This window comes from Pan troglodytes, chromosome 10 (genome assembly GCF_028858775.2).
Source record: "Pan troglodytes isolate AG18354 chromosome 10, NHGRI_mPanTro3-v2.0_pri, whole genome shotgun sequence".
In the NCBI taxonomy this organism is placed as follows: Eukaryota; Metazoa; Chordata; class Mammalia; order Primates; family Hominidae; genus Pan; species Pan troglodytes.
Window position 1 is genome coordinate 38,326,279 of NC_072408.2, and position 13,827 is coordinate 38,340,105.

Sequence of the window (13,827 nt, forward strand, 5' to 3'; positions counted from 1 at the left end):
CACTTCTGTTGCACTCGAGGTATAAGAAAAATGAAATGTATACAACTTAGAAAGGAAGAAACCAAAACTGTTTCTCTTGCAGATGACATAATTATCTATACAGAAAATCCACAAGAATTTGTGAACTACTAAAAATGAAAGAGTTCAAAAAAGAGTTGCTGAGTGTAAGATCAATATGTAAAACCAATAATGTGACCATGTACCAGCAACAATCAGAAAACGGAATTTTTGGCCAGGCACAGTGGCTCATGCCTGTAATCCCAGCACTTTAGTAGGCCGACGGTGGATCACATGAGGCCAGGAGTTTGAGACTAGCCTGGCCAATATGACGAAACCCCCGCTCTAAAAAAATTACAATAATTAGCTGGGCGTGGTGGTACGCACCTGTAATCCCAGCTACTCGGGAGGTTGAGGCAGAGAATCACTTGAACCTGGGAGGCAGAGGCTGCAGTGAGCCAAGATCGCACCCCAGCCTTGATGACAGAGCAAGACCCCATCTCAAAAAATAATAATAATAAAGAAAATGAAATTTGTAAAAGATGCTACTTAACATAGCATCTAAAACTATAAGGTCCTGTATGTTTGAAATATATGCATACACAAACAAGACAAAAATAAAAACTATAAGGTATCTAAGACTAATCTCACATAAGATGTAGAAGAACTTTTAGAGAAAATTAAAGCTTTACTAAAATATAGGACAACAAGTAAATGGAAACAAACACGTTCATAGTGTATGAAGACTTCATATTATAAAGTATCAATTCTCTTCAAATCAGTCTAAAATTAAATTCCAACCAAAATCCCCAAAAGGAGTTTTAACAGAACTTGGCCAATGATAGCCCCAACAGTTTTGAAGAATAAAGGGGAGTATATCCTACCAGATACCAAGATTTATGAAAAAGCTATAGTAATTAAAACAATGTGGTAATGACATAGGAATAGATAGACTATTGGAACAAAAGAGAAGCCAAGAAGAAAATGCACATATATTTGAGAACTTGGTAAATAACTGAGGAGGCATTACAAATCAGAGAGGAATGTATGGACTATTCAATAAACAGTGCTGGGGCAACTGTGGAAAATAGGTGTATCTAGGTCCTAACCTTATAACACACATTAAGATAAATTTTTACTGAATTGTAGTCCAAAGTATGAGACACTCTATTCACATTTTTCTACTTTTTTAGAAACCTGAAAAAAACAGATGAATAGTAAATACGAAAGGATTAAATAAAAGACATAAGATGTATAAGGTATAAAGAAAAAGACTGGTAAGTTTGACTATATTGGAATTTAAATTTTTTAAATTAAAATTCATTAAGACACTATAAACAAAACAAGAAGACAAAGTATAGATAGAAAGAATGTAGGTGACAAATAATTAAATCTGAAATTTATAAAGAATGCCTTCCTAACTTATTCTGTGAGGCTGGCATTACCATAATATCAAAGCTAGACAATACTACTACAAAATACTACAAGAAAACAATAGACTAATATCTTTTTTTTTTTTTTTTTTTTTTTTTGGAGATGGAGTCTTGCTCTGTCACCCAGGTTGGAGAGCAGTGGTGCGATCTTGGTTTGCTGCAACCTCCATCTCCCAGGTTCAAGCGATTCTCCTGTCTCAGTTTCCCGAGTAGCTGGGATTACAGGTGTGCACCACCACGCCCAGCTAATTTTTGTATTTTCAGTAGAGATGAGGCTTCACCATGTTGGCCAGGCTGGTCTCGAACTCCTGACCTCAGATGATCCACCTGCCTTGGCCTCCCAAAGTGCTGGGATTACAGGTGTGAGCCACCACTCCCGGTGACTAATATCTTTTATACATATAGATGCAAAATTCCTCAACTAAATGGTAGCAAACCAAATTCAGCAGCATATTAAAAGCATTATACATCATGATTTATGTTGGATTCACTCCAAGAATGCAAGGATGGTTCAACATAGGTAAATCAATGTCATATACTACATTAATAGAATGAAGGGGAAAAAACCCACATGATCATCTCAACTGATGCAGAAAATGGACTTGATAAATTCAATAACATTTTCATGTAAAAAAACAATCAACTAGGAATAGGAGGGAATGTCTTCAGTTATTGATAAAGTCCATATAAGAAAAACCCACAGTTAACGTCATACTCAATGGTGAAACATTGAAAGCTTCTCCCTTAAGATTAGGAACAAGACAAGGACAGCCATTCTTTTCATTTCTATTCAACATAATACTGGAAGTTTTAGAGTGATTAGGAATGAAAAAGAAATGAAAGGCATCCAATGGTGTTTTTTATAGAAAAAAAAATCTTAAAATTCACATGGAATGTCCAGGGATCCCAAATATCCATAACAATATTAAAAAAAGAACAAAGTTAGAGGACTCACATTTCCTGACTTAAATCTTAATACAAAGCTACTATAATCAAAACAGTGTGATACTGGCAAAAAGATAGACATATTTACCAATGGAATAGTATAAAAAGGCCAGAAATAAACCCTCACATATATGGTCAATTGATTTTTGGTAAGGATACCAAGAATATTCCATGGGGAAAGGACAGTCTTTTCAACAAACGATGCCAGGAAAACTGGATATCCATATTCAAAACAATGAAGTTGGACCATATGCAAAAATTACACCATATACAAAACTTAACTCAAAATCAGCAGCTGGGCACAATGGCACACCCCTATAATCCCAGCTACTCAGAAGCTGAAGTAGGAAGCTTACCTGAGCCCAGGAGTTTGAGGCTAGCCTGGGCAACATAACGAGACCCCCATCTCTAAGAAAAAAAAAGTTAACCTCAAATGAATCAAAGACCTAAATTTAAGAGCAAAAACTATAAAACTCTTGGAAATCAAAATTAAAAGCTTTTGTGCACCAAAGGACACTGCTGATGCAGGAGAATCGCTTGAACCTGGGAGGCGGAGGTTGCAGTGAGCTGAGATCGCGCCATTGCACTCCAGCCTGGGCAACAAGAGTGAAACTCTGTCTCCAAAAAACAAAGCAAAACAAAAGATAGTAAAAAGGCAACCACAGGATGGGAGAAAATACTTACAAATCATAGATCTGATAAGGGATTAATATTCAGAATTTATTACATAAAGAACTCTCACAACTCACCAACAAAAACCAACTCAATTCAAAAATGGGCAGAGGATTTGAATAGACATTTCTCCAAAAAAGATATACAAATGGTCACCAAGCACATGAAAAGATGTTCAACATCATTAATCACTAGGGAAATGCAAATCAAAAACCACTATGAGATACTACTTCACACCCATTAAGATGGCTATTACTGAAAAAAAAAAACAAAAAGAAAACAAAGGAAAATAAGTGATGGAGGTAGTGTGGAGAAACTGGAACCCTGTGCACTGCTACTAGGAATGTAAAATGATGCAACTGCTATGGAAAACAGTTTGGCAGTTCCTCAAAAAACTAAACCTAGAATTACCATAAGGCACATTCTACTCCTAGGTACAGACCCAAAAGAATTGAAAACAGGACTCAAACAGATACTTGTACACCAATATTCATCGCGGCATTATTCACAATAACCAAAAGATGAAAACCTATTTGTCCATCCATCGATAAATAGGTAAACAAAATGTATATACAGATAATGGAACATGATTAAGCCATAAAAATAAAATTCTGATATATGCTACAACATGGATGAACCTTGAAAACACCATGCTAAGTGAAATAAGCCAGACACAAAAGGACAAATCTTGTATGATTTCACTCATGTGAAGTACCTAGAACAGGAAACTCATACAGACAGAAAGTAGAACAGAGTCTGGGAGAGGGAGAAATAGGAGTTATTTTTGTTTGGGATGATGAAAAACGTTTTGGAAATAGTAGTGATGGTGATAGAACATTGTGAATGTTTCCACTGAATTGTACACTTAAAGACTGTTAGAATGATAACTTTTAGGTTATATATTTTTTCAATCATTAAAAAAATTGAGGGCCAGGCATGGTGGCTCACACCTGTAATCCCAGCACTTTGGGAGGCCAAGGCAGACGGATCACAACGTAAGGAGTTCGAGACCAGCCTGGCCAACATGGTGAAACCCCGTCTCCACTAAAAATACAAAAATTAGCTGGGCATGGTGGCAGGCGCCTGTAGTCCCAGCTACTCAGGAGGCTGAGGCAGGACAATCGCTTGATCCTGGGAGGCGGAGGTTGCAGTGAGCCAAGATCATGCCATTGCACTCCAGCCTGGGCAACAAGAGTGAAACTCTATCTCAAAAAACAAAACAAAACAAACAAAAAATTGAATTCACCAATAACATACACTCCTGTAACCCAGTGATTCTACTCTCTAGGTACTTCCCTGGAGAAATTCTTGTACACTCACAATAAGACCTACATTGCAGCACTGTGTATAAGGGCATTAGAGTTGAAACCCAACTGTTTATCAACAGAGGAATGGGTAAGTAAGCAATGAAACACAATACAGACATTAAAATCACTCAACCAGGCCAGGCACGGTGGCTCACACCTGTAATCCCAGCACTTTGGGAGGCCAAGGTGGGTGGATCACTTGAGGTCAGGAGTTCAAGACCAGCCTGGCCAACATGGTGAAACCCCTTCCCTACTAAAAATATAAAAATTAGCTGGGCGTGGTGGTGGGCACCTATAGTCCCAGCTACTCAGAAGGCTGAGGCAGCAGAATCGCTTGAACCCAGGAGGCCGAGGTTGCAGTGAGCCTAGATTGCACTACTGTATTCCAGCCTGGGTGACAGAGCGAGACTCTGTCTCAAAAAAAAAAAAAAAAAAAAAAAAAAAAATCACTCAACCAGAGCTCCATGTCATGCCATTGAATGGCAAACACACTGATCAGTGAAAAAAACAAGTTGATACTCCTGATGTATAATTTTAAAACACAAAACACTATCTATTGTCTGTAATATATATATCAGTAATAAAAATACAAAACAAACATAGTGAGGGTTGTGGTTGTTTCTGGCGAGGCGGGAGAGTGACTAAATATGAAGGTGGGCTTTAGCTATTAGCACAAGCATTTTATTCCTTTTTTTAAACCAGAGATCTGAAACAAATCAGGCAAAACATTAACATCTGTTTAACTTGGCAGTGAATTTATGGGTCTCTATGACATTTTTTTTTGTATAATTGTATGTTTTATAACTTAAAAAAATCTTTGATATCTCTAGAATCTTACTTTATAAGAATTGAGTTGGTCTACTACCCTAGACCTTCCTTTTGAGGCAAATTGCTCTCCCAGGGTTCTGCATCCCAGCCCTGTCCGCATTTTTTTCTCACTTTTTCTACTGTACCTTGATCTCCCTCTCCTCCTTTCCACTAACATCCACCCAACAGCCTTCAACATGTTCTAGTCTGTTGCATCTTAAAACACACACCAATAAATAGGAATTTATTTAATTCCATATAGCTAACCAGTTGTTCCCTAGCCCCACAGAGACTGCACTTTAAACAACATGCACGCTGTTCCTATTGAGGAGGCATCAGGCCAGCAACACATCACAGTGCCTGCCCTGGAGTAGGGGCTTTACCTGATCACCTAGGCAAGTGGCATAAGAACTGAAAACTAGAAGCAACCAGACAGGAATGGCCTCAACTTTCTGCCACCAAAACCTCCAGACTCACTAGCAAATACACCATTCCAGTTACGACCCTAGACCTTCCTTTTGAGGTAAATTGCTCTCCCAGGGTTCTGCATCCCAGCCCTGTCCACATTCTTTTCACATTCTCTCTACTGTACCTTGACTTCCCTCTCCTCCTCTCCACTAACATTCACCCAAGTCTTCAACATGTTCTAGTCTGTTCCATCTTAAAACACACACCAACCACAGAATGCCCCCTCTCTCAACCCCCCAGCACCTCTCACTAATGCTTACCTTTTATCTCCCCTTCATATCCAAACTTCTTCAAAGATTTCCAGTTTCTTTTTCTTTTTTTCTTTTCTTTTTTTTCTTTTTTGAGACAGTCTCACTCTGTCACCCAGGCTGGAGTGCAATGGCGCGATATCAGCTCACTGCGACCTCCGCCTCCCGGGTTCAAGCAATTCTCCTGCCTCAGCCTCCCGAGTAGCTGGGATTACAGGCGCCCACCACCACACCCGGCTAATTTTGTATTTTTAGTAGACATGGGGTTTCACCATATTGGCCAGGCTGTTCTTGAACTCCTGACCTCAAGTGATTTGCCTGCCTTGGCCTCCCAAAGTGCTGGGATTATAGGCATGAGCCACCGCGCCCAGCAGAGTTCCACTTTTTCACCACTTTTCTCAAAACCTCATCTTCACCACTCTGCTCAAATTGCCCCAGCAAAGATCACCAATGATCTCTATCATTAAGTCCAACCAAAGGACTGGTCAGGGGTGCCTGGAAGTAGAGAATTTATACTTTCCATCTGGCTCTCTTCTCTACTGTCTGAATTTTTTATTTCCATGTACATGTTTTGCCTTTATTAAAATAATAATGACTATGATTGCCTATAAGCAGTTTTTAATCCTCCTCTTCCTTGAAGGTTCAGGCACAGCCAACACCATGGACCAATTTCCCCTTCAAATGTGTCCTTCCTCGTTTCCATGTCACCATAGCCTCCTCTCTGGCCCTTTCTTCTGGCAAAACCCTCTTCTTCCCATGCTCTTAGTGATGGCTTCCTTGAAGTTCCGTCCCACTTTTCTCATTAGATACTGTTTCCTTTGGGGGATTTCATCCATACCTTGGCTTCAGTTATGGCTGATACAAGGACAACTCCCCACCTCTGGGTTCAATTCAGATCTCTCTGCTGAACTGCAGACCCAGAGATCCACAGCCCCCTTAGAAATCTCTACTTGAATGCCTAGCAGCCGCTAAAATCATATTCAAAGCCAAACTCACCATCTTCCTTCACCATACCTACTCCTCTTCCCATTATACCTATCTCAGGAACACGAATCACCCTCTATCTAACTGCACAAGCCAAAAGCCTGGAAATCATTCTTGACTCCTTCTTACTCTGTTGATTTTACCCCCTAAATCTGTCTCTAAATATTCACATTTCTTCATCCCCAGGCCACTTTTATTTCACACCTGGATTACCACAGCTGCCTAAGTGAGCTCTCAATCTTTACTATACTCCAGCTAGAGTGGGCCTTCAATTCCAAACCTGAATATGTCATCATTCTGCTTCAAATACCTCATTGCCTCCCCTAACCATTGTCTCTTGGATTGTCTAAATTCCTCATCAGAGCTACAGAGCCCTTCATGACCTGTCCCCTACCAACCACCCAGACTCATCTCCTACACTCCTCTTCCCATGATTATCCCCACAGTCCCTGTGAGTATCTGTCAGTTCCTGGGATAGGCCATTGCCTCTTGTCTCCAGGCCTTTTGCACTTAGCGCACCTTCCATTTGGAATGCCCTCTCATTCCCCCCACCATCCTCTCCATCTGCTAGTCTAAGTCCTCATCCTCCAATGTCAGTTCAAAGGTCACTTTTCCCAAGAGGCCTCCTTTTCACCCTGGACTCTGTCCCGACTGTGTGCTCCCCTGCGGGCTGCACTTCACTGCTCATGGCATTTATCCTGCTTGTTGTGGCTGTTCATTTAACATATCTCCTGAGAGCAGGACTAGGTCTCATCCACTTTTTTGTTCCTAGTTTCTATTAGTGCTTGGCACAGGGCATATATTCACCAGATATGAGGAAGCTATGCAGTCTTGACCTCAGTTCTTGGCCTACTGAAGATACAAACACCCAAAGGAATAACTAGAATACAATGAAGTAAGTGCTATAACGGATTATATATGTGTGTGGATGCTTGTATTATTAAGTGGTGAAGGAACACAACTAACTAATTTTCTGGGTTAATCAAGAAAGGTGATATTAGAACTGGCTTGTCAGTCATTTCATTCATTCAATGCATAATTTCTAGGTACCTATTTGAGTGAAGCACTGTTCCAGGAGCTGTGGATACATAAGAAAACAAGACAGACATCATCCCTGCCTTCCCAGAGCTTATCTTAGTGAGGGAAGACAGAAATTAAACTTAAACAAATAAAATAATTTCAAGTAATGATACATGCTTTGAAGAATGCAAAACACTGTGGATGCTTACCAGGACAGGAGCAATAGGGGTGTGTGTGTGTGTGTGTGTGTGTGTGAGTGTGTGTGTGTGTGTGTGTGTGTGTGTGTTTGCTTATGTTAGGTTCCCTGGGAGTTGTCACTTGAATATAACCTGAATGAGGGGATGGGGCCAATCATTCAAAGATCTGCAGGAGACTGCACCAGGCAGAGGGAACAATGAGACCCACTGGTTCGAAGGACAGAAAAAGGCCAGTGTGGCAGAAATACAATGAGTACTTATATCTCTATCCCAGACCTTGTCCCTGAATTCCAGAACCACAGAGCCAACTGTCAACTGGACATCACCACTAGGATGTCTAAAGGTACCTCAACCTTCAATATCCAAAACCAACCTAATTTCCTCCCCTAAACCTGTTCCTTCACACTTCAGTAAATTACAATTCCATCATTCCAGTTGCTCAAGCCAAAAATCTTGAAGTAATCCATGATTCTATCCCACATCCAAACCATCAACAAATCTCATTGGCTCTACCTTCAAAATATATCCAGAATCCAACTACTTCCCATTACCTCCACTGCCACCACCCTGGTCTGTGCTGAAACATTTGGCTCTTAGCCTTTGTGCAAGGCAGAAACATTGAAGGTTTTTCAGGACTGAACAGAGAAGTGATGCAGACTTACAGGTGTGTTGGAGCCAACTGGTAAGTTTTGGAGAATGTTGCAAGACAGTTGACATCATTTGACTTGCGCATCATGGGAGTATTTATACCACAGGCATTGGCAAACATTACAGATCAGGGCTTCCCTCCCACACCCATAGAGATCTGGGGGTCCAACACTTACCAGCACACAACTGCAGGTACAAATCTGCATTATGGAAAGATAACTCTGGCAGGTGTCATGTAATTCTTTACAGGTGTGTATATTTGTGAATACATGAGAATCACCCAAGGAACTTTTTGCATTCTATATTTGCCTGCCTCCACTCAGCTAAGAACCACTAGATGAGAAGCACTTGTAAAGAAGCTGTTCGCAGGGATGCAGGCGAGAGTGAAGGTACCGACCACAGGAAAGCATAGGAGAGTTTTGAGAGATATCTAGTGCTGGGATTACAGGCGTGAGCCATCGTGCCCGGCCTGGAAATAATGTGGGTTTTTTTTTTCTTTTTCTTTTTTGAGACAGAGTCTCACTCTGTCACCCAGGTTGGAGCACAGTGGCACGACCTCGGCTCACTGCAACGTCCGCCTCCCAGGTTCAAGCAATTCTTCTGTCTCAGCCTCCCGAGTAGCTGGGACTATAGGCACCCGCTACCACGCCCGGCTAATTTTTGTATTTTTAGTAGAGATGGGGTTTCACCATATTGGTCAGGCTGGTCTCGAACTCCTGACCTCAGGTGATCTGCCCGCCTCGGCCTCCCAAAGTGCTGGGATTACAGGCATAAGCCACTGCGCCCGGCTGGAAATATGTTTTAAACTTTGGATTTAGGGTCTGGGAGGGGACCCCCCCCGCCCCCCGCCGACTATAAGATGCAACCCTCTTCCCTTAGAATCTGAACTGTCCCTGTGGGAGTGTCAACTTCCCTCTCTCAAGACTCACCCGAACCTCGGCCTCCCGGGGCCTCCCATTAAGGTCGCACTTGGACCCATTGCCATAGGTCTGGCTGTGGTAGCGTTTAAGACGATGCTGCTTGGAGGCCTGGAGAAGACATGAGGCAGGAATGGGGGACATGAGAAAGATAGCAAAGAGGAAGGATGGCACTGCGTCCCCAAAGAGACAAAAGAATGGCCTGTGCCCCCAGGCCCCAGGAAACTTTGTCCTAATGGCCACCAAGCCCCAAGAAACAGATCAGCTAATCTTGACCCTCCCCTTCTTGTCAGGGCTCTCAGCCGGTGGCCAGAACCCTTTCTTCCCAAATCCCACACTCTTGCCACCTTGGCTGTTTCATCATCCCAGTCGAAGGCTGATTGGTAGTAGCCGAGATAGAGGACTTCACCTTTGATCTCTGAATCTGCAAGGGAAGCCACAGTGAAGCACTGTTACTCTTAAGAGGAGGAGGAGGAGGAGGGAACTGGGGAACTTCCATGATATGACACTAAGGGCTTAAGGAAAATATAGGAGTGAGTTACCTTCCATGTGGTATTGCTGGATGTGGCGTCCATAACAGAATTCATATGTCCACCAGTCCTTTGTCTGACAATTAAAAAATAAACAATCAGGGGGATGGAGTGCAGACGTCTTTTCTTGGAACCAGAGTCTCCTGGCTCCAAGACACATAACCTCTCATCTACTTACACACTCAATTCTCTTCCCTTCACTTCCACTCTCAATTCTCCAGACTTTCAGTAAGGAGGGAGGGCTGCTTTCCTTCTGTGACTTGGAGAGATATCTCTAAAGTCTGTTTTCCACTTGTGGTCTTTCCATTCCTCCCTTTTAAAAGATTTTTTAAATCCTTATTTGCCCTCCATAAAGATAAGAAATTATGGTATCCCTGAAGCAATTATATTAGGGAAACATAGAAGAACCCAAAATTAAATATTAATTGAACTTCTTGAACATTCCTGGCACTGTTCTGGCCACTGGGAATACAACTGTGAACAAGATTAATTCTTTGACCTTATGGAGTTTACATTCTAATGCGAGGAATCAGACCGAAAATAAACAAACTGATTCAGTTAATATGATTTCAGATCATGAAAAGTGCTACGATGAAAATAAAACAGGATACTGGAGCAGAGTGATAGGGCAGGGGGTGACTTTAGCAAGTAGGCTTAAGGAAGTACTCCTCCTACCCCACGCAGACCCTCAATCTTGCTTTAGCCCTTTTCTGAGATCTTCTATCCTAACCTGCTCCTACATTCAGCAAAGTGTCATCAGTGGTTGCACTTTGCTTCTTTCCTGTCCGTGTAATCTGTCTACTCCTCCAGTGGTCTTCTTAACCACTACAGGTCCCCTAGATCCTGCCTCATTCAGTGGACTCCAGTTCTTGGATGAACTGCTAGTTTCCAAGCCCTCATTCTATCTAACCCAGTCCCTTTCACCTTCAGCAAGCAGGGAGCATCTCTCATTGGGCTCAACAACTCAGGGATCCCAGGCCCTTGGTAAGCAGGTGTTTCCTCCTCCCTTTCACGCTGGAAGTGAATAGCTCCAGCTGGCAGGCGACACTCATAGCGCTGTTTGTACTTAGAGGAGACAATCACCACGTCCGAAGATTGGCTCTGGGAAAGAAGGGAGGGTCGGGGGGCAAGGAAGCAAAGAAAGGCTGGGATCAGGGAGAACAACGAAATCCCTCTTCAAACCCTGGGGAAGAGATCAGTCGAAGACAGAATAAGCCATAAGCCCTCCAGCTGTATTTAGTGGGTGAGAGGAGAGGGCGCTCCCATTTCTCCACGGGGGCGGAGTCCGGGTGTTTCGATCATAAACTGAGACCTGAAGGTTGACAGCGGGAAGCCCCACCTCTCCCAATTCCTGGCCCCCAGAGAATGGGTCTCAGTCTGCGACCCCCAGGGGTCACCGTAAAAGCAATACCTACTCTTCCCGATTCCCCATAGGCTCCAGCCCCAGACTCCGGAGCTGCCCTTCTTCCTCTATCTCTTACCCGCTTCCTCTTCTGCCCGGACCCTCGCCCCTTATACGCCTCTCACCTGCCCTCCCATGACAGGCAACGGCAGGATCTCGATCCCATAACGCATCTCACTCAGCTCCTCCAGGTTCAGGCTCCCGACACCGCCGGTCAGACTTGCGGGTAACAGGAGTCCCAGAAGCAGCAGTCCTAACAAACTGGACAGCAGCGTTTCCGCCGCCATCTTTCGTTCCCCTTCTTATGCAGAGAATCTGTTTCCGCCCTAAGCCAGGCAGCGGCCTCAACACGCCCATCGGCGCCACATGATTTTATTGGCTGTACGTTCTATCCCTCCCACGTACCCTATTCCTATTTGTAAACGTGGCTCCAAGGCCCCGGGGAGGTGGATCACGACGATTAGAAATATCAATCGCTGTCCGTGATTGGTCAGAGACCAGCCAATCATCGACAAGATCAAACCCCTCCACGTTCCCCAATTTCAGAGGCGTGGTCTATGCGCTTGGTCCTTTTAAGTTTGCCCTCTGTCTTCGCCCAGCTGTCATGCGCATCTCATTGCTTTTTCAGACGTCTCTTGCATTATATCCTGCCCACCGCCGGGCGGAGTATTGAGGCAGATAGGTAGCGTGCGCAGTGCCGGTGAAAGTTATTAAATGCTTGTTGCAAAACAAACAATTATTATACAGACGCTTACCTCTTTTCATATATACATATTGCTTTGAGGCAATCAGAAAATTTGTGTCAAAACCTTCCTATACGATCCTGCAGTTGACCTCCAGTAAAATGACCTCCAGTAAAAATCCTAGAGAAATAATGCGAGCAGCCAGACGTGGTGGCACGCACCTGTGGTATCAGCTACTCCGGAGGCTGAGGCAGGAGGATCTCCTGAGCCCAGGAGTTCAAGTGCAGCCTGCGCAACGCAGCGAAACCCCGTCTCAAATAAGTACGTACGTACGTACGTACATACATACATACATACATACATACATGCATGGGCTTCCAGTTAAGGTGAAATTATGTATTACTCTCCAGGCCGTAAGAAAGGGAAAGGAGACAACAACAGCAACATTTTGGAAGCTGGAAATCAAACAGAAGAATGTTAACTGGTTTAGCAAACTTGAGAATATTTATTACGAAACAAAGGTAAACAAGAGGCTGATTATACCTTTGGAAAACCCTCTCTGGGGAATCTCACCAGCCAAAACGAAAAATCCCAAAGATACCCTTATCAGAGTTCTCTTAATGATATAGATAACTAGAATGAATTCCACATGTAAGACTTTGGCCTACGTGCCCCAGCCCTCATTCCACTTTCCAATCAGCTTTTTAGTGTTCTTACTCTTCAAAATAAATAGCCAGAGATCATTAGACATTTAAGGAAGGACTTTAATATACAAGTAAGAAACAAAAACAAACAAGAAGGGAAAAGCAAATGAGAGGAAACATAAATTGCAAGGGAGGGGAAAAAACACTAAAAATAAAAAATTTAAAAATAGGCCGGGCACGGTGGCTTATGCCTGTAATCCCAAAACTTTGGGAGTCCGAGACGGGCGGATCACTTGAGGTCAGGAGCTTAAGACCAGCCTGGCTAACGTGGTGAAACCCCGTATCTACTAAAAATACGAAAATTAGCTGGGCATGGTGGCACGCGCCTATAGTTCCAGCTACTCAGGAGGCTGAGGCAGAAGAATTGATTGAACCTGGGAGGCGGAAGTTGCAGTGAGCTGAGATTGCGGCACTGCATTCCAGCCTGGGCCACAGAGCTAGACTCCGTCTGAAACAACAAAGCATTTAAAAATAATCCATCATCAGACTTCTCAAAGAGATATTATAGAGCATTCATAAAATAACAACAGGAAACTACTTGAGAGTAACTACTATTCGGATAAGCAAAAAGAGCTCTTAGAAACTAAAACCATGTTACAGAAATAAAAATTCTATAAAAAGGCTGGGGGATAAAGTTGAAGACGATCAAATTTGTTCTGCTTTAGGAGAAAACATAAAGATAAAGGATCAGTCCAGAAGGTCTGGACTAAATAAGAGTTCTAAATTAGAGTTCCAGAAAGAGAACAGAGAATCAGAAGAGATCATCAAAAAAACTATTTAAAAGGACTATCCCAAACTGAAGAACAGTCTCCAAATTGAACGGGCACCCTAAGTATCCAGAACAACAAATCAAACCCACACCAAG

At 42.8% G+C, this 13,827-nt stretch overlaps 1 protein-coding gene across 2 annotated transcripts in view; it reads right to left on the reverse strand.

The window, feature by feature from the left end:
- Positions 1–13,827, reverse strand: part of OS9 (OS9 endoplasmic reticulum lectin) — a 62,345-nt gene that overhangs the window by 15,531 nt on the left and 32,987 nt on the right. For both annotated transcript variants that reach the window (XM_509170.7, XM_009425036.3), the window contains exons 4-9: positions 12,624–12,713; positions 11,701–12,292; positions 11,098–11,274; positions 10,186–10,249; positions 9,991–10,067; positions 9,656–9,754 (exon numbers count right to left, since the gene is read on the reverse strand). In XM_509170.7, the coding sequence (XP_509170.2) occupies positions 9,656–9,754; positions 9,991–10,067; positions 10,186–10,249; positions 11,098–11,274; positions 11,701–11,862 (579 nt within the window). In that variant the 5' untranslated portion in view covers positions 11,863–12,292; positions 12,624–12,713. The remainder of the gene's footprint in view (positions 1–9,655; positions 9,755–9,990; positions 10,068–10,185; positions 10,250–11,097; positions 11,275–11,700; positions 12,293–12,623; positions 12,714–13,827) is intronic.